We start from the raw sequence: 20,845 nt of genomic DNA, 5'->3' as shown, positions 1-20,845 counted from the left end.
TTCTTCTTCAGTCTTTCTGCCCAATCTTTTTTGAACTGCCTCCACAGCAATCCAAGCTACAAATTAGCAAGTTAACAATACAAAGTGGAATGTTTTCACCCAGAGGGTGGTCGTTGTGGAATTTGATGCGTTTCTGGTGATAAACGAGGTACTAAAGGATAAGTTGGGAAGATGGATAGACAAAGGTGAACTGTGAAAAGCGACAGGGCTCTTTAAAGCCCAAATAAATGTTTTCATTTCTAAATTTAAAAAAATAAATAACCCAGCATTGAAAATTCAATGATGCCCGACAGTCTGTATTTTATTCACTGGTTGTAACCACCAATTTCTCAAAAAGAATCTTAACTGAAAATGAAAATCGCTTTATTGTCACGAGTAAGCTTCAATGAAGTTACTGTGAAAAGCCCCTAGTCGCCACATTCCGGCACCTGTTCGGGGCGGCTGGTACGGGAATCGAACCGTGCTGCTGGCCTGCTTGGTCTGCTTTCAAAGCCAGCGATTTAGCCCAGTGAGTTAAAACTGGCTACTGTATCAGAATTACAATTGATAAAAATCTGACCAAGAGTGAAATATTGTACAGAAATGAAAAGGTCCAGCACACAAATCAAGCTTTTGACAAACTGAAACCAGGCTTCAATCATAGTTTATTCCAGCCAGTTATCCCATAGTGATTTAATGGTATAATTCCCCATGAATTCTGCAAAAATGGCGAGAAAACAGTCATACACGGGGATTTTGTCGTGTACGTTCAACTATCAATAAATCTTCATTGAGACACTTTCACAAAATTATTTAAGTGTACTCCACAACATAGTCTACCATTATGCACAAGCCCCACCAAAACAATGCAATGGGGAATAGGAAGATAAGTTCCAAGTGACATTTTATTTAAGATCCAAATATTGGTAACACAAGAAATATTTGGAAATATAAAATGTGGGATCATTGCTCATTACCATCCATTTATAAAGCCAAAAGGTCAAGAAGTTACGCTAACTCTTAAAACATAGGTGATACCCATGCTGGACTTGGGCACCACATTTTCGGAAGGATATCATGACCATATAATAATCTTTATTATTGTCACAAGTAGGCTTACATTAACACTGCAATGAAGTTACTGTGAAAGTCCCCTCGTCAGCACACTCCAGTGCCTGCTCAGGTACAGAGGGAGAATTCAGAATGTCCAAATTATGTCTTTCGGGACTTGTGGGTGGAAACCGTAGCACCCGGAGGAAACTCACACAGACACAGGGAGAACGTGCAGACTCTGCACAGACAGTAACCCAAGCCGGCAATCGAACCTGGCGCTGTGAAGCAACAGTGCTAACCACTGTGCTACCGTGCTGCTCGTAGAGAGGGTGGTGAGGAGGTTTATTAAAATGTTACCAGACACGAAAGACTACAGTTACATGGATGAGAGAAACTGTGGTGTTCTCCTTCAGAGAAGGTTAAAGGGACAATTAATTGAGGCAATTAAAATCAGATGTGCTTTCACAGAGAAAAGGGAAAAAAAAAATTCCACTGGAAGATGGCTCAGTAACCAAAGTAATTGATAAAATAGCCAGAGGCAACAAGAGTGGTAACAAAAATTCACAAATGATGATCTGGAATGCCTGAAAGAGTGCTGAAAGCAGATTCAGATTTTCTTAGATTAAAGAAGAGAAAGACATTAGTTTTATTGTATTTACTCCAACTTGGGTAAAATAACAAAATACACACCAACTTCCACATGCACACACGCATTTGGAGGATCCACTCACACAAATTATAGAGTGAGGAAGGATAGGTTGATAAAATTAAAGACCATACGTGAAAGTAATACAGTCAGTGACTCTGTTCGACTTTCAGGTGGTCCTGATGTTTTGATTTAAAATTGCAGCTGGTTAATTTGGTTGTTCCTCTGGAGACAGTGATATTAAACTGAAATTCTGTTTTTAAAAGGTCAGTAGGTATGTCTCCGATTGGTCTCAATCATAAAACCGTACACAAGGCTGGGTAGGAAGGGTGGAGAGACAGCAAAGCTTAACAGCTTCAGCTCCTTGTGCTCAGTTCATCAGCCTCAAAAATGTATTTTCTCTGAACACACAAAAGGGGGGTTTGCTGCTCGTCTAACTTGCTCTCTCCACTGTCAGGAGTGAAATTCAAATAAGGCTGCTGTCTGTGTATTCCAAAAAGGTAGCTTGATTAGCTTGTGTCTGCAAAGTTACCTTAGGCTTGTGACAAAGCCTTCTAGGGAACAGGCAATTCTGGATTTGGTGATGTGTAATGAGGCAGACTTGATTAGGGAATTTAAGGTGACGGAGCCCTTAGGGAGCAGTGACAATATGATAGAAATTACCCTGCAGTTTGAGAGGGAGAAGCAGCAATCAGATGTAACGGTATTACAATTAAATAAGGGTAGCTATAAAGGCATGAGGGAAGAGATGGCAGAGTTGATTGGAAAAGGAACCTAGCAGGCATTTTTGGGGGTTATTCGGGAAGCACAACAGAAATTCATCCCAAGGAGGAGGAAACATGCTAAGGGATCCATGGTTGATGAGGAAAGTCAAGGACAGCATAAGACCAAAAGAAAAAGCATACAAAGTGGCAAGGATTAGTGGGAAGCCAGAGGATTGGGAAGCCTTTAAAAAAAGAGAGCAGAGGACAACTAAAATAGCAATAAGGGGGAGAAGATAAATATGAGTGCAAGCTAGCTAGTAATATAAAATAAGATAGGAAGAGTTTTTTTCAATATATAAAAGGCAAGAGAGAGGCAAAAATAGACATTGGACCACTGGAAAATGTAGCTCGAGAAGTAATAATAGGAAACAAAGAAATGGCAGGGGAACTGAGGTAGTTACTTTGCATCAGTCTTCATGGTGGAAGACACCAGTGGGATGCCAGAGCTCCAGGAGAATCAGGGGAAGAGGAGAGTGCATGGGCCATCACCAAGGAGAAGGTTCTGGGAAAGTGAAAGGTCTGAAGGTGGATAAATCGCCTAGGCCGGATGGACTACACCCCAGGGTTCTAAAAGAAATAGCTGAGGAGATTGTGGAGGCACTGGTGGTGAACTTTCAGGAACCACTGGGTCCCAGAGGACTGGAAAGTGGCTAATATAACACCACTGTTTAAGGGAGGAGCAGAAGACAGGAAATTATAGGCCGGTTAGCCTGACTTCAGCCACTAGTAAGATTTTAAGAGTCTGTTATTAAAGATGAAATTGCGGAGTACTTGGAAGTGCATGATAAAATAGGACTGAGTCAGCACGGCTTCGTCAAGGGGAGGTCATGTCTGACAAATCTAGAGTTCTTTGAGTAAGTAAGAAGAAAGTTAGACAAAGGAGAACTAGTGAACGTGATGTATTTAGATTTCCAGAAGGCCCTTGACAGCCTTATAGGAGACTGTTAAATAAGTTAAGAGCCCATGTGTTTAAGGGTAAGATCCTGGTTTGGATAGAGGATTGGTTGACTGGCAGAAGCAGAGAGTGGGGCTAAAGGTGTCTTTTTCAGGATGGCAGCCGGTGACTAGTGGTGTGCCTCAGGGTCGCTGCTGGGGCCACAACTATTCACAATATACATTCATAATCTGGAAGAAGGAACTGCTACTAAGTTTGCAGATGATTCAAAGATCTGTAGAGGGACAGGTAGTATTGAGGAAACAGGCGGGCTGCTGAAGAACTTGGCCAGGCTAAGAGAGTGAGCAAAGAAGTGGCAGATGGAATACAATGTGGAAACGTATGAGGTTATGCACTTTGGAATGAGAAATGGAGGCATAGACTATTTTCTAAATGGGAAAATGCTTCGGAAATCAGAAGCACAAAGGGACTTGGGAGTCCTTGTTCAGGATTCTCTCATATGCAGGTTCAGTCGGCAGTCAGGAAGGCAAATGCAATGTTAGCATTCATGTCAAGAGGGCTAGAACACAAGACCATGGATGTACTTCTGAGGCTATACAAGGCACTGATCAGACCCCATTTGGAGTATTGTGAGCAGTTTTAGGCCCCGTATCTAAGGAAGGATGTGCTGGCCTTGGAAAGAGTCCAGAGGAGGTTCATAAGAATAATCCCTGGAATGAAAAGCTTGTCGTATGAGGAACAGTTGAGGTTTCTGGGTCTGTACTCAAGAAAGATGGGGGGGATCTTATTAAAACTTAAGAGGATACTGCGAGATCAGGATGGAGTGGATGTGGAGAGGATGCTTCCACTTCTAGGAAAAACTAGAACCAAGGACACAATCTCAGACTAAAGAGATGATCATTTAAAACAGAGATGAGGAGGAATTTCTTCAACCAGTGGGTGGTGAATCTGTGGAACTCTTTGCCACAGAAGGCTGTGGAGGCCAAATCACTGAGTGTCTTTACAACAGAGATAGATACGTTCTTGATTAATAAGGGGATCAGGGATTATGGGGAGAAGGCAGGAGAATGGGGATGAGAAAAATATCAGCCATGATTGAATGGTGCAGCAGACTCAATGGGCCAAGTGGCTTATTCTGCTCCTATGTCTTATGGTCTTATGACCCGAGTGATTAGATTTAACACGCCATCTCCAACAGTTGAATCTCAGTTCTTGTCCTAAGGCCTCGTTAATGACGGTGAAGATAGGCTCTTTCACATTTCTTTCTCAAGGGTTTATTGCCCCGAGTAAGGTTTTTATAAAGCTTACATCTCCATCCTAATGAAGTGGAATGTGGACTGCATAGCAAATTGGGCCAGCCATTCTTTTGGCTGTCATTCCAGTCTTCCTTTTAAAGTTTGTCCTTGAAAGTTCAAGTCTAAATTTCCAGCCAGTGCATTAAAAGACACTATTTTGAAATTTGAACATCTCCTGACAACAGACTTAAGTTGCTTTTTCTATAAAAAGTAATCTTCACGTATCGTAACTTCAACATTCAAATTTCTTCCTGACACCAAGTGACAAGACACAAGTTTTAAAATGGGACCCTCTCAAACAGCTCCCCACACGTCGATCAAAGTGGCCACAACCATCTGATTTTTCTTTTGAAGCAGGGTTTCCACATTGTTACTGTGAAATGTTTTGCTGGAACCAGCAAAGAGCATGTCTTGTTTCACATTAACATAAACTAATATGGGAACAGATTAGTTTCAGCCATACTTTCTTCTCATCTTTCTTACAGAGAGATGACTAAATTAACTGGATGCCTGTGGGCATGAACACAATGCTAGCTATGAACACAACCTATCAGGCAAAATATCGAACTGGCTGCAAGTGCATCCCAATCTTCAGTGCAAAACTTCAAATGAAGTATATTATACTTGTCTAATACACAGAATATATGTAGGAAAGAGCAAACGTTGTACAAGAAAACCTGTTTCATCTATCCCAAGCTCTAAAAACTCAATCTTTACCCGAAGGATCTCCTGCTCTTCTTTGAAGTCTCAGCTGGTTCGATCTTAATATGTTTCTATGAATCACTGGGTGCCATTTTTCTACTCAAAAAGCGCTGTGAAAATGCAAGTGACTTCACATCTGACAGCCATTACCAACTAACTATATATTCTTCTTCATTTTCTGAACTCTGCAAATACACATAGTTGTTTTCAGTTTAAAAAACAGTTTCACATTCATCCAGTGTTGAGCAACAATAAATCACTGCACAATTAATTAACAAATATTTATTTGGCAACCACAATAACAAATTCATCACCAAGACATAGACAACTAAAAGTGTGAAAACTGCACACATTCTATCATCACCTTTGCAAGTTGTCATTGCATGCCATCTCACATATGAAGAGTCTATGTACATGGACTCCATCAGAAGTGAAAATGGATCTACATACACACATTATTAAAAGTATTGTGCCAGTAAGAATGTAAAGATGTGCGAACGTGGCCTTGAAGAATTATTGCTTACTGGTTCACGCTCAAGAGATTAAACTTAACCAGCCTGAGGACATTATAGCAACAAAAATATATATTTATATAGCACCTTTAATATAGTAAAACTTCTCAAGGTGCTTCATAGAAGCATTATCAAACAGAATCTCACACCAAACCATATAAAAAAATAGAGATACTGGAGAAAGTGCACAGTGGAGTGGAGGATGAGAGGTTTCAGTAAATGAGTACGGCAGCTGCAAAGTTGGGCACTGTTACGGAGATGGAAATAGTCAGTCTTAGTGATGGTGTGGATATATGGTCAGAAGCTCATCTCGGAGCCAAATACGTCACCAGGTTTTCAACATTTCTGGGGTCAGTTGCAAGAAAAGGGGTGGAGCCGAGGGAATGGAGTTTGTGGTAGGAACCACAGACAATGGTTTTGATCTTCTCAAAATGTAGTCAGAGAAAATTTATGTTCATTAGACAATAGGAGGAGATTCAAGTGGAGGATAAACACCAGCTTGTGCTGGTTGGGCCGAATGCCACAAATCCTATGTTATCCTGTGTACATGGCAGAGGCAACTGGTTGGATGGTCTCAAACTTACTGACAAGAAAATCCTTAAGCTCGGACATGTTGGAGGAGAGGGTGGACGATTTAAGAAGAGGGTTTACAGTAGAGAAAAGAAACCTTGCATGAGCGGTTTTGGCAGACAAGTGCAGGACCCAAATTGCTTTGTGCGGTCCAGTAAGATGACGCACCAAATCAGACCCAGATATTCAATTGCACAATGACAGAAAAAGTTTAGATATTATGATTTTAAGCCTACTTTCCGTCATTTTTCAAATAGACTTTTCCTCACTTCATTTTCCATCTACCCCACCCCTCCAAGTTCCTAATCTATTCTCTTGTCACCTCCGCAATTCATCCTCACCACTGCCCCATTCTTCCCATCCACCTAGCTTCAGCCCCAGCATTACTTTTTCCCTGTATCATGCTTGACTCCTTGGTTTCCATTTCCTTACCATCAGATCCACCTTCTCTCCTTTGTAATTCTTTTCTTTACCAGTTGTCTTCCTCCCCAAGCTCCAACACCAGAACCAAAACAAAAATAAACTATTAAAATAATGGAAAAGGCACTCAACAGTAATGATAAAAAAAGTGAAGCAGCTACCAACTACCTACAGGTAATGGGAAAGGAACACAAATACACAGGTAGACAGAAATGAGTAGAAGTCATTCGCAGAATCAGTGAGGAGTCACATTTAGTCAAAACTTTCATTTTATATTTACTTCCTCTCCAATCACATACTTCAAACTACATATCATTTATTTTTGCAGAGAGGTAAACAGGTAGTCAGCTATCCTGTCCCTACTTCAAGCGCTCTACAATAGAAGATAATCAAAAAGTTCAATGTTTTTATATCCCACGGAGGACAGCGATCTTCTGCTCTTCACTATCCCCAAAATACTTGATGTAACATACTTCAAAGCCCAGAGCATACTAAAAACATTGATTTTACTCTTTCAAGGATAAAAAAAAAATCTCCTTTCTTGTAGCAAATGCAAAGCAAAAACTTTTGGAACCAAACTTTCAAAAGTAAAAAAAAAAAATCAAGAAATGCAGGGAAGGGACACAAACATTTTAATTCATGGTGACTGGGCAACTTTTTAAATATTCAATCAGGGTGCACCCAGCAGAGAACACACTTTATCTGTACAAAATATTTTCTTCTGTCCAGTCACTGCTAAGAACTTCAGAACATTTCAAGGACTGAATTAATCCCAAACAAATGGTCCCTTCAAACCTTGAATGAGTACTCCCACATCTGAGTCAGAAGGTTGTAGGTACAAATCCCATTTTAGACAGTCGAGTACATAATCCAAGTTGACACTTCTGTGCTGTACCGAGGGGATGCTGCACAGTCAGACCTGCCATCTTTTACACAAGGTAGACTAAACTGTGGCATGGTGCACGTTCTCAAGTGGACATAAAAAATTGCACCCACTATTTCAAAGGGTGGCAGGAGTTCACCCTTGTGCCCTGGCCAATGTTTACCTCCCCAACCAACACAGATTATTTGGTCATTATGTCATTGTTGGTGGGGTGGCATGTGGCACAGTCAGAACAGAAAATATACAGTGCAGAAGGAGGCTATTCGGCCCATCGAGTCTGTACCGACCCACTTAAACCCTATTCCCGTAACCCAATAACCCCTCCTAACAATTTTGGACACCAAGGTCAATTTATCATGGCCTAGCCACCTAACCTGCACGTCTTTGGACTGTGGGAGGAAACCGGAGCATCTGGGAGAAACCCGCGCATACACAGCGTTACCACTGGGACTGCGGCGCTGAGAACCCGGGTTTGAATCCAGGCCCTGGGTCACTGTCCGTGTGGAGTTTGCACATTTTCCCATGTCTGCGTGGGTTTCACCCCCACAATCCAAAGATGTGCCGATTCAGTGGATTGGCCGTGCTAAATTGCCCCTTAATTGGAAAAGAAAAATAATCGGGCACTCTAAACATACAAAAAAAAATGTCATTGTTGTTTGCAGAACCCTGCTGTACAAACAAGCTGCCATGTCTCTACATTACAACAGTGACCACACTTTCAAAGTGGCTCATTGACTATAAAGCATTTTGGAAACTCCTGAGGTCATGAATTCTGCTATATAAATAGTTAAAATTTCATCCAAATAAATACAATTTCTCTCTTTCTTACACTGCTGCAAAACTGGATTTCACTTTTGGACACGATAACCACGTTAGTTGCCTATTTTGTAATTTTAGTTGTTGCAGGGCCTAAACCACTACGTAAATAAGTTGTGTTGGTCAAAGAGAGTCATATATCTGTTTGACTTCAAGACAAATGGGTTATTTCAACTAGTTCTACAAAAATTTATCCTTATGCATTCAGATCAAGAATTTAAAGGCATGGAGGGATACTATAACCACTTTTTACCAGATCACAAAGTAACTTCCAATCACATGTTGCTCTTTCTTTACCAATTTGCTCCATTCACCTCATTAATCCTCTGATCAGTGCTGCAGCATGATTCAGCGGGCCATCCAAACAGTCCTTCTTCACAAAAGACCCTCGGCAGTGAGCTTCACACCACTTCAAAGCAAAGTCCCGATGAAGATCTGCCAATGTGTAATTGCTAGCCGAGGATCACTGGATAGCAATCAAAAGCAGAGGGCCCAGCCAGCTTTTCTCTTCCCAGTAACTCTTATCCTCTGGTAACATAATACCTAAACCTGTGATAGCACCACTGCTCTAGGAGATCAGAGCCAAATTCAGCACAACATCGGGATCAAGCCCAAAATCCTCCAGCTCTGTATGGCTCAGCACCACAATGGATTTTGCAGATGCAGACTGAAATATTAGGAGTGCTGCGGTGGCACACTGCTATCTGTGTTTTGGAACTATTTATTTTCTGAACTTCCCATATTCAGTTATTCAGAGAATGGAGTGCTCAGACATTTCTTTTACATTGTTTTTTTAAGAAACTGCAATAATTCATGTTTAAATAGATTGAGCCAAGAGTATACAGTATTGTACGCTCGCAGTTAATCAGTAGCACACATATATCAGAATAATCATCTTGATATGATAGAGTCTTCACATTAATTCCAGGTTCTATTTCATGCTATTGCTATTATTCACAACACAGTTCACTCAAAATATTAAGAAAAGAAAAAAAAAATCATCCTACCAATTATAACAAATGCCTGACATTGATCATATGAATCATAGAATTTACAGTGCAGAAGGAGGCCATTCAGCCAATCGAGTCTGCACCGGCTCTTGGAAAGAGCACCCTACCCAAGGTCAACAACTCCACCCTATCCCCATAACCTAGTAACCCCACCCAACACTAAGGGCAATTTTGGACACTAAGGGCAATTTATCATGGCCAATCCACCTAACCTGCACATCTTTGGACTGTGGGAGGAAACCGGAGCACCCGGAGGAAACCCACGCACACACAGGGAGGATGTGCAGACTCCGCACAGACAGTGACCCAAGCCGGAATCGAACCTGGGACCCTGGAGCTGTGAAGCGATTTTGCTATCCACAATGCTACCGTGCTATGGCAGTATTATTATTATTCAATCTTGTCCTGATGCTCCTGAAAGAGTGGTACACCATTCTCACTACATTAACACAATCAATTATCTTACGTTTGCTGTTGGTTGTCAATGAGACATGTCCAAAATATCTAAATCAATGCTACAGAGAACACAATCGGGCTACTGAGGTGACATCCGAGCATTCATTTAAGGAGGTAAAATTCCTTCTGGTGAAATTAATCTGTGTGCTTCCTTATTGCCATCCAAAGACATGTTCCGAATTACATTTTTTAAACACACAAAAAAACCCACAATCTATAAAATCAATGATTGGTCTTCTAGCTTTTGAGTTCACAGATAGGCTGTTCGGATTTGCACTGGTTTAGGAGTGGCATTTGGGAGACTAGGCCTGACAGCTGAATTGCATGTGTATCCCAGTTGTGCATTGACCAGCAGTGACAATAATTTACATATATTCTGTTGATGGTCAGACGGGGTTAAAAGTCCCTTGTAGAGCAGATGGAAGAAAACGCAGGTGGCATGGGTCATGGCAAACACGCAAACCCCAGGTCCCCGACAGAATTAACCGGAGCTTTCGCACATGCACGGCCTTTAAAAACTATTGAACCCTTATCGGGTTTAACCATCCGCTGTCTGACGCGTTTATCCGTCTCAAGATCTCCCCCTGCGTGACTTACAGAACTTGGAGGCCGAGCTGTTGATGTTGAGGGTTACTTTGCTGGCCATGGGCTCAGGTGTCGGGCTCCCGGTGCGCCGCCGGCCCCCGCTCTTCCCCGTTCAGAGACATGGGGTGCGAGAGGAGGTCTTTGGGCTCCCGGGCGGCCGGCGGTGTGCCCCCCGGCTCGGGCAGAGCGGGCTGGCTAGGGCGCTGATGGCTGTGGTTGTGATGGTGATGTTGCTGCTGTTGTTGGCGATGATAAGCGTCCGCGTTGGCCTCCCAGTTGTTGTGGTTGTGGTCGTCCATCATCAGCTGCTGGTAGCTGGCGTCCTCCTCCATGTTCTCCTCCATTGTTACGGCGGGGAGGGAGGAGCAATGGTCAAGACAGGCCCACCGGCCGGATTTAGATTTAAACCAGATTTGATTCCTGCGACATGAATGTCACTTTTTCCTCACTCTCTCTTTCCCTCCTGGCTTTATTGTTATTATTGTTATTCCTTCCCCCGCCCACCCTCCAAAGCAGCGACGGAATTCTGCTTTACGGCTTCTTGCCGCCGATCGGAGGCTGGGCTTTACGACACTTTGCGCCTCGTCACCCGGTGCATGCCGGGTGCCGGCGGCATTCCTTAGCGACGGTCACCAAGGGAACCCCGCCATTGTGAGCCGAGCCTGAGGGTGGGAGGCCGCAGCTGCCGCTGGTAAGTGGACTTCACACACACTCACCGCCCCCCCCCCCCCCCCCCCCCACCCCGGCGGTCAGCGCGGAACGTCTCGGGTGTTCATCAGATAGCAGACCGTTCGGAACGACGGGGCGGCAGATGGAGGCCATTCGGCCCATCGACTCTGAAAGCGCACCCCTTCTCCCCCCTCGTGACCCAGGTGACCTGCACACCTTTGGACAGGAAGGGGCAACTGAACATGGGAAAATCCACCTAACCTGCACATCTTTGGACTTGTGGGAGGAGCCACACGGGGAGAAAGTGCAGACTCAGGAGGCAGATGGAGGCCATTTGGCCCATCCACTCTGCACCAAAGAGCACCCCTTCGTCCCCCCACCAACCCTGCTGGCCTGGCTCACCACACCTTTGGACACTAAGGGGCAATTAAGCATGGCAAATCCACCTAACCTGCACGTTTCTGGACTGTGGGAGGAAATCCACGCAGAGATGGGGAGAATGTGCAGACTCCGCAGACAGTTGGCCGAGACCAGAATCAAACCTGTGTCCCTGGCACTGTAAGACAGCACTGTTGTCCGTCCTCCCTGCCGCCCCTCTCTATATCATTGTGACCCTCAATTCCCTTGTGCACACACACTTTTGTTTATTTCCCTCCCCTCCCTCATGTATGCCCCTGAGGGGGAGAGTTCCACATTCCTGCCCCTCTTGAGATTTCTCGCCCTGAAGCCTCCAGGTTTGCTCCTCCCTACAAACTGAAATATCCTTGTCTGTGGTTACTCCCATCAAAACATTTCATACAATTAAACACTTGTTGGGTCACCTCTCCGCCTTAGCTTCCAGAGCAAAGGGTCTCAGCTTGTGAGGTATGGTCTTGCAATTCTGGTATCCTCTAAAACTTTTGTGCACCCTTTCCAGTAATGGCTTCATAATCCTTTTTATAATATGGTGACCAGAACAGTACACTAATCAATGATTGGTCACTGTATTTGTTTCCAATTAACATTTACATAGACAGCATTTTTTTAAAGAACAGCGTAACTATTGTCAACATGCTGCTATTGGTGACACCAAAATCACTTTTGGATTGGATTGGATTTGTTTATTGTCACGTGTACCGAAGTACAGTGAAAAGTATTTTTCTGCAAGCAGCTCAACAGATCATTCAGTACATGGGAAGAAAAGGGAATTGAACAGAATTCAAGAAAATACATGAGAATACATAATAGGGCAACACAATATATACAATGTACTACATAAGCATTGGCATCGGATGAAGCAGACATGGGTGTAGTGTTAATGAGGACAGTCCATAAGAGGGTCATTTAGGAGTCTGGTGACAGTGGGGAAGAAGCTGTTTTTGAGTCTGTTCGTCCGTGTTCTCAGACTTCTGAATCTCCTGCCCGATGGAAGAAGTTGGAAAAGTGAGTAAGCCGGGTGGGAGGGATCCTTGATTATGCTGCCTGCTTTCCCCCGGCAGCGGGAGGTGTAGATGGAATCAATGGATGGGAGGCAGGTTCGTGTGATGGACTGGGCGGTATTCACGACTCTCTGAAGTTCCTTGCGGTCCTGGGCCGAGCAGTTGCCATACCAGGCTGTGATGCAGCCCGATAGGATGTTCTCTATAGTGCATCTGTAAAAGTTGGTAAGGGTTAATGTGGACATGCCAAATTTCCTTAGTTTCCTGAGGAAGTAAAGGCGCTGTTGTGCTTTCTTGGTGATAGCGTCGACATGAGTGGACCAGGATAGATTTTTGGTGATGTGCACCCCATGGAATTTGAAACTGCTCACCATCTCTACCTCGGCTCTGTTGATGCTGACAGGGGTGTGTACAGTACTTTGCTTCCTGAAGTCGATGACCAGCTCTTTAGTTTTGCTGGCATTAAGGGAGAGGTTGTTGTCGTTGCACCACTCCACTAGGTTCTCTATCTCCCTCCTGTATTCGGACTCGTCGTTATTCGAGATCCGGCCCACTATGGTCGTATCGTCAGCAAACTTGTAGATGGAGTTGGAACCAAGTTTTGCCATGCAGTCGTGTGTGTACAGGGAGTAGAGTAGGGGGCTAAGTACGCAGCCTTGCGGGGCACCGGTGTTGAGGACTATTGTGGAGGAGGTGTTGGTGTTCATTCTTACTGACTGTGGTCTGTTGGTCAGAAAGTCAAGGATCTAGTTGCAGAGTGGAGAGCCAAGTCCTAGGTTTTGGAGCCTTGATATGAGCTTGGCTGGGATTATGGTGTTGAAGGCGGAGCTGTAGTCAATAAATAGGAGTCTGATGTAGGAGTCCTTGTTTTCGAGATGCTCTAGGGATGAGTGTAGGGCCAGGAAAATGGCGTCTGATGTGGACCGGTTGCGACGGTATGCGAATTGAAGTGGGTCAAGGCGTTCCGGGAGTATGGAGGTGATGCGCTTCATGATCAGCCTCTCGAAGCACTTCATTACAACTGACGTCAGGGCCACCGGGCGGTAGTCATTGAGGCACATTGCTGGTTCTTCTTTGGTACCGGTATGATGGTGGTCTTCTTGAAGCAGGTGGGGACCACGGAGTGGAGTAGGGATAGGTTAAAGATGTCTGTGAAAACCCCTGCCAGCTGGTCCGCGCAGGCTCTGAGTGCACGACCAGGGATCCCGTCCGGGCATATCGCCTTCCGTGGGTTCACTTTCAGGAAGGCCGATCTGACTTCAGAAACTGTAATGGTGGGTATGGGTGAATTATGGGTTGCTGGGGCACTTGATAGCGGATTGTTGGTTACCTGCTCAAACCGAGCATAGAATGCATTAAGTTCATCGGGGAGGGGTGCACTGCTGCCAGAGATACTGCTCGGCTTCGCTTTGTAGCCCGTTATGTTGCTTAGTCCTTGCCACAACCGCCGAGAGTCTGTCTGTGACTCTAGTTTAGTTTGATATTCTCTCTTGGCATCTCGGATGGCTTTGCGGAGGTCGTACCTGGATTTCTTGTATAGGACAGGGTCGTCTGCCTTGAACGCCTCAGATCTGTCCTTCAGTAGGGAGTCAATCTCGTGGTTGAGCCATGGTTTCCGGTTGGGGAATGTACGTACTGCTTTCTTTGGCACGCAGTCGTCCACACATTTGCTGATGAAGTCTGTGACGGTGGTGACATACTCGTTTAAGTTAGTCGCTGAGTTCTTAAATATGGACCAATCCACTGTCTCCAAGCAGTCACGTAAGAGCTCTTCTGTCTCCTCGGACCAGCACTGCACAACCTTCTTAGCTGGATTCTCCCGCTTGAGTTTCTGCTTGTAAGCCGGGAGAAGGAGCACAGTCTTATGGTCTGATTTCCCAAAGTGCGGTCGGGGATGGAACGGTAGGCGCCCTTGATTTTTGAGTAGCAGTGGTCAAGAGTGTTGTCGCCCCGGGTGGTACAGGAGATGTGCTGGTGGAATTTTGGCAGTACACTCTTGAGGTTGGCTTTGTTGAAGTCTCCGGCCACAATGAACAGGGCCTCCGGGTGTTCTGTTTCATAGTTGTTTATGACTGTGTACAGTTCATCCAGCGCCTTCCTCACTTCTGCCTGGGGTGGGATGTAGACCGCTGTGATAATGGCTGAAGTGAACTCACGTGGAAGATAGTATGGGCGGCACTTTACGGTCAGGTATTCCAGGTCTGGGGAGCAGTAGGTCGCCAGGGTCACCACATCCAAGCACCAGGAGGAGTTGATGAGGAGGCAAACCCCTCCACCCTTCGCTTTGCCTGAAGATGCCGTGCAGTCCGCCCGGTGAATAGAGAAGCCTTCAGGTTGTATGGTACAGTCCGGTGAGGCGGGGGTGAGCCATGTCTCTGTGAAACAGAGCACACAGCAGTCTCTTTCTTCCCTCTGAGAGGTAAGTCTGGCGTTAAGTTCATCCAGCTTGTTTTCAATCGCTTGGACTTTTGCCAGGAGTATGCTGGGGAGAGGGGTCTTGAAACCGCGTTCCTTCAGTCTAACCTGCAGACCGCTGCTATTCCCTCGCTTTCTCGGTCGGCGGCTGCTGCTGGATGATCCTGGGATCCGATGGGAGACGTCTGCCCTTGTGGAAGGTAGGTGGTTGCGTCTGGCAGGGTCCAGGGCGCTGGCGGGGTCCAGGGCGCTAGCGAGGTCCAGGGCGCTGTTTACATTTCCGGGGTCACGTCTGGCAGGGCCCCAGGCGCTGGTTGAGGTAGAGGGGTTGCTGGGGGGGTGAGTCTGCGATCCGGATGGGTCCCGGCGTTCTGCGGGCGCGGGAATACCTTGCAGCGTGTTCGGGTCCTCGCGCGCGGTCTCCGTTGTTTCTGGGGTCCTGGGTCGTGGGCAAGGGGCTTCCTGGGGCAGATTGGGCTAGGTCCCATGGTCTGTTCCCTTCCTGGGCGCTCCGGGGGTCGGATCTTGAAGTCGGCACGGTGGGTCCTCCATGTGGATTTTTCTTTCTTCCATCACCAGGTAGGTCGGGTTGCTGGGCGGGCCTCTCCGGGTCGGGTCGCTGGGCGGGTCTCCCGGGGTCGCGTTGAGCCGTGTCTTGCCGTCGGGGGTCGGGTCGGGAGCTCCGGGGACAAGGCCGGGCGATCCGGCCTTTTAAGTAGTGCATGCAATTTTTTCTGTGTAATCAGATTTTAGTGCAGTTATTAGTCCCTCAAAAGTCCACCCTACAAACCTTCAAAAATAGGAAGTCGCTTTTAACCTTGGTTTTGTTCTTAATTAATCACATCTATAGCTTCAAATCACTAAGACTGAACCATGCCAACTTGTGGCATCAACCACAGAAGGACAAGGATATACACACAATTGGTGGGATTCTCCATGGTGTGGCGCATCCCCACCGGCAGTGAGATTCTCTGTCCTGGCATCCGCCAATGGGACTTCCCATCATGGGCAATCCCCACACCGTCGGGATATCCGCAGGCGTGAGTGCGCTGCCGGCAAAATGAGGATCCTGCCGGAGAGAATCCAGCTGAAATGTATGTCTAATAAGTTGTATGCAAATAATAAATGTATGCAAATAAGGTGATTCAGCCAATGCCAATGTTCAATCATTCTATTGAGCAATACTATTCACAATAGTTGGTTTGCTGTACCAGTGTCAAAAGATACACAGCTTTGACAAAGAGTCATCCAGACTCGAAATGATAGCTCTCCCTTCTTTCCACAGATGCTGTCCGATCTGCTCAGATTGTCCAGTATTTTCTGTTTTTGTGTAAAAAATACATAGATCATTTACATTAATGATCAACATTTTTCTTATTCACATCGTCCAACTCAGTGGGAATTCAGATGAACTACCCCGTGTGAAAAGAATGCAGAAAGGTCATGTGATATCTCTGTGACAATGGCGCCTTGTGTAAATTCGTGTTTTTGTACAGTGCTGTATTGTGATGTCGTTTGCAATTTCCCCCCAAAAAAATTGCCAAAAGTTTTTAATAAAGTCAGTGCTTTTTAGAATCAAACTGCATAAATATTTGAGTATCTGTAATAACGTCGTCCTTTGAATGCCTGGCAAAAACTACACACCCACTCTACCACAGCCATTTCTGTTCATGAGCCAAGTGTCCCAAGTGTTTGCTATATTAGCTATTACCTTTAGCAGTAGAAGCTACAGTAGTGCTGTTGGTAAACATTGTGCGCATGCATTACTAAAAACGTGATCTGCTTCAGTTTTCTGCCTGATGTAACTTGCCTGAGTTTAATTTTGGATCACAAGCTCGTAATTTTCAATTCCTAATCATGGGTTAAATTGTACAGATCTAGTCTGTGTACTTGAAGGCGCGGGGGGTGGGGCACGTAAAATAAAAGGGCGTCCTTCCTGCCAACCTTCAAATTGTGTTCCATGCCACGGTGGGTGAATAAGGCATCAGCCTGCCCAATTAGTGACCACTTACGGGCCTCATTCCACTTCCACTGCTGCGTTACATGTGATGGGAAGTTGGAAGTAAAGCAGTTATCCCAGCAGCTTTCACTATGCAAGCTGCTCTTGGGCAGTTATACCCGTTGGAGGCAGCTCTTCCCCACCCCACTCCCTCCTTCCAAATCATACTTTCACTTTAAGCCGTCCCTATCTCTCCCCCGGCATCTAAAACATGAATCCTCCATCACACCCCCTTTGCCAGGCAAAAGTCTGGGGTCAATGACACTTCTACAAGGACTGCCTTTCTCGGGTGGGACTTTCTCCTAAATGGGAGCAAAAGTCCCACTCTGAATCAATTATAGTCATAGAGGTAGCTGCCTCCAGCATAATTTCACTCCAGGAGAGCCAGTTTTTGGGTGGGCAAGCTGGCCACAAACATTTTGATTACAGGGATGGGGAATATGTTCCCCTATCACCTTTAAAGTCCACTCCCATAAATGTGTTTATATTACAACTATAAAGCAAGCAACCACCCTCCTGTTATTCTGTTCAGGATTATCTTGATGCACCACAATTGTAAAAACATGCCTTCTCATTGGAAAACTATGTTAAATGGATGCAACACAACCATAAGGCTACTTAGTCACTATTCAAAGTAGATTATTAGAGACAAGGTGGAAAGATTGCAAGATTGGTACCGCAAGATTTTGTAATGTTAATCCCTGTTGCGTAAGTAAAACCCAGTCAGATACTTCACATGATAAACACGAACTCCAGCTGCTAATTACTTTGACAACATTAAAGAAAATCTGATCACTTTTTGTTGCTCTGAATATTGATAGCAGTTGTTCGCTGCCCCAGTAATATGTCAGGTTGAGTTGAGACGCAAAAAAGATGACATCTTTGCTTCAAGTAAAGTTTGATGCCTATCAATGTATGCATCCATGTCGGAACATAATAGTTTGTCCTACTTCAAAATAATAAGGAAAAGAAAGTTCAGTGTTCATAAAGAAACACAAAACTGCCAATATAAACCGGTGGGATTCTGATTTACTTAAAATCTTATTTCTTCTATGCTAAAAGATTGTCTTTCAAAAGACCACAATAGGTTCAATATGTGCCTCAGCAATTTGCCGGCTTAATTCTAGTTATTTCTGGGTATTCTAGCAGAGTGAAACATGTTCGTAACCATGAGATTTAGGGTAGCTCAGTGGTTAGCACTCAAGGTGCCGAGGACCCGGGTTTGATTCCGGGTCACTGCCCGTGTGGAGTTTAGACATTCTCCCCGTGTCTCTGTGGGTCTCAACTCCACAACCCAAAGATGTGGCGAGTAGGTGATTGGCCATGCTAAATTGCCCCTTAATTGGAAAAAAAATGAATTGGGTACGCATATTTTTTTTTTAAAACATGGGCCGGTATTCTCCGCCCCCCACGCTGGGTGGGAGAATCGCCGGGGTGCCATGCCGCCCCGACACCCGCACACGATTCTTCTCTCCCCCTCCTCCCCCCCCCCCGAAACCACCGGCGAGAGAATTGTGCCGGGCCACTCTGAGAATCGCCGCAAACGGTGAGCGGCGATTCTCCGGTCCGGATGAGCCGAGCAGCGCTGTCCACTCCTGGTCGCTGCTGGTGGGAACTGTGCGGGAACTCTGGGGCGGGGGGGTGTCTCTGATGGGGTCTGGCCTGCGATCGGGGCCCACCAATCGGCGGGCCGGCCTCTTTCTCCCCCCCCCCCTCCAGCCCACTTCCTTCCGCCGCCGCCCCCAGGACACCGGCGCCATGTCGGTGAGGGGCCAGCGTGCGTAAGATGTTCCCCGCGCCTGCACAGGATGGCGCGGCCCAACTGCACAAGCGCAGGAATGAGCTGCCCCAATTGCGCATGCACGGGTTGGCGCGGCGGACACTGGAGCGGTGTAAACCGCTCCAGAACAGTGTTGGCCCGCTGCGGGGTGCAGAATAGGTTGTGCCCGGCCCTGTTCGCGCCGTCGTGAAACGCGACGGCGTTCACGACGGCGTGGGCACTTAGACCCTGGAGCGGAGAATATCGCTCTTGAGATTTAGATTATAGTTAGATTTATTGTCGCGTGTACCGAGTTAAAGTGAAAAGTATTGTTCTGCATACAGTCCAGGCATATCGCTCCATACATGAAAACGTAGAACATGTGATCAATACATGAGGATACATAATGAAAATACATAAATATAGACAGCGGCTGAGGTATACGGTATATAGTGCTACAACTGTAGATAAAATGCAGAGGAAGATCAATTCAGATCCTAAGAGGGTCATTCAGGAGTCTGATAACAGCGCAGAAGAAGCTGTTTTTGAATGGATTGGTGGTGATTCTATCAATGGCATAATACTGGATCACTAATCTAGATACAGAAACTATTATTCTGTCAGTCCATTTGGCAGCATTGTGAGATTATCCTGCTGATTAACGTCTTTTTCAAAACATACGTATGTGTTGGGAGCCTCACGGTAGCATGGTGGTTAGCATCAATGCTTCACAGCTCCAGGGTCCCAGGTTCGATTCCCGGCTGGGTCACTGTCTGTGTGGAGTCTGCACGTCCTCCCCGTGTGTGCGTGGGTTTCCTCCGGGTGCTCCGGTTTCCTCCCACAGTCCAAAGATGTGCGGGTTAGGTGGATTGGCCATGCTAAATTGCCCGTAGTGTAAGGTTAATGGGGGGATTGTTGGGTTACGGGTATACGGGTTTCGTGGGTTTAAGTAGGGTGATCATTGCTCGGCACAACATAGAGGGCCGAAGGGCCTGTTCTGTGCTGTACTGTTCTATGTTCTATGTGTAAATTTCAGCACATCATAAAACTTACCTTAAATACCATAGAAATATAAAATACAAGTTGTTGGCCACCAGGGGGCACATGTATTGCATTTTGCCATTGATCGCATATCTGTGGTCCACAAATAAGACATCTTGGTTACAGTAGCTGTCCCCAAGTGACCTAACCTTTGGTATTTTATCTGCAGGAGACACACCCTTATAACTAATATAATGCTTCAAAATATTCAGCAAAAGTTGCTGATTTCCATTATTGTTATCAAGGTCAAAGAGAACCAAAACTGTCTCCTCTGGTGTTCTCCCTTCTCTTTCTGTTCCAAAATTTATTGATGCCATGTGTTGAGTCCATTGTAACCATAAATTAATTTTAAATGAAAGTAACAAAAGAAATGTAAATATTGTGGTTATTGTCAACTCGTCAAATCAGATACAGTAATGGTCAGTTGCTATCCAGCGGGACAACAAGTGGAAAGATGGAAGAGCTGCTTTGCAATCCTCTTGAACTTCTCCTAACAAGGAACTCAGAAACATTGCGAGAACCAGCAAATGAAGCCACACTAGAAGCTAAGATCAACTATGATCCACCAACCATCTTGGAAGCACACACCTCCATTAGGTACCTTGAATGAATCTTCCACGGCATATTTGGAATGACTGCTGAAAGGAAGTATGTACTAAAATCCTTCAGTTAAAATGCAATAACTGGGAACAAAAGGTAATAGAAAATTGTGCAGTAATAACCCTAATCTGGAAAGCCAAAGAGAGCAAAACCTTGCATGGAAACTAGATAATATCCCTGTTTCTAGATTGGAGAAAAGTCAGTGCACATGCACAATTCTTGGATTTTACTCAACAGACAATGACAACATTCCAGACAGGTACATCAATGATCGAATATTGGGACTTAGCATCAGAGTCCATAAACACAGAGAACAATAAAGACTAGCATTGGTCACTTACATCAATTTCAAGGCACA

At 45.3% G+C, this 20,845-nt stretch overlaps 1 protein-coding gene and 1 long non-coding RNA gene across 2 annotated transcripts in view; one reads left to right on the top strand and one right to left on the bottom strand.

The window, feature by feature from the left end:
* The window catches only part of cacul1 (CDK2 associated cullin domain 1), a 116,379-nt gene extending 105,247 nt beyond the window's left edge, over positions 1 to 11,132 (bottom strand). Inside the window, 2 exon segments of the mRNA XM_038821380.1 lie at positions 10,599 to 10,662; positions 10,664 to 11,132. Of these exon segments, the coding sequence (XP_038677308.1) occupies positions 10,599 to 10,662; positions 10,664 to 10,930 (331 nt within the window). The 5' untranslated portion in view covers positions 10,931 to 11,132.
* Positions 11,133 to 11,181: 49 nt separating this feature from the next.
* LOC119979307 lies at positions 11,182 to 16,668 on the top strand. The gene is made up of 2 exons (XR_005463699.1): positions 11,182 to 11,277; positions 15,939 to 16,668. It is a non-coding gene; the product is annotated as an uncharacterized LOC119979307 (long non-coding RNA).
* Positions 16,669 to 20,845: the final 4,177 nt, after the last annotated feature.

The sequence above is a fragment of the Scyliorhinus canicula genome, chromosome 16, assembly GCF_902713615.1.
Source record: "Scyliorhinus canicula chromosome 16, sScyCan1.1, whole genome shotgun sequence".
In the NCBI taxonomy this organism is placed as follows: Eukaryota; Metazoa; Chordata; class Chondrichthyes; order Carcharhiniformes; family Scyliorhinidae; genus Scyliorhinus; species Scyliorhinus canicula.
Note: the sequence above shows the minus strand (reverse complement) of the source record. Positions and strands in the feature narration are given on the sequence as shown.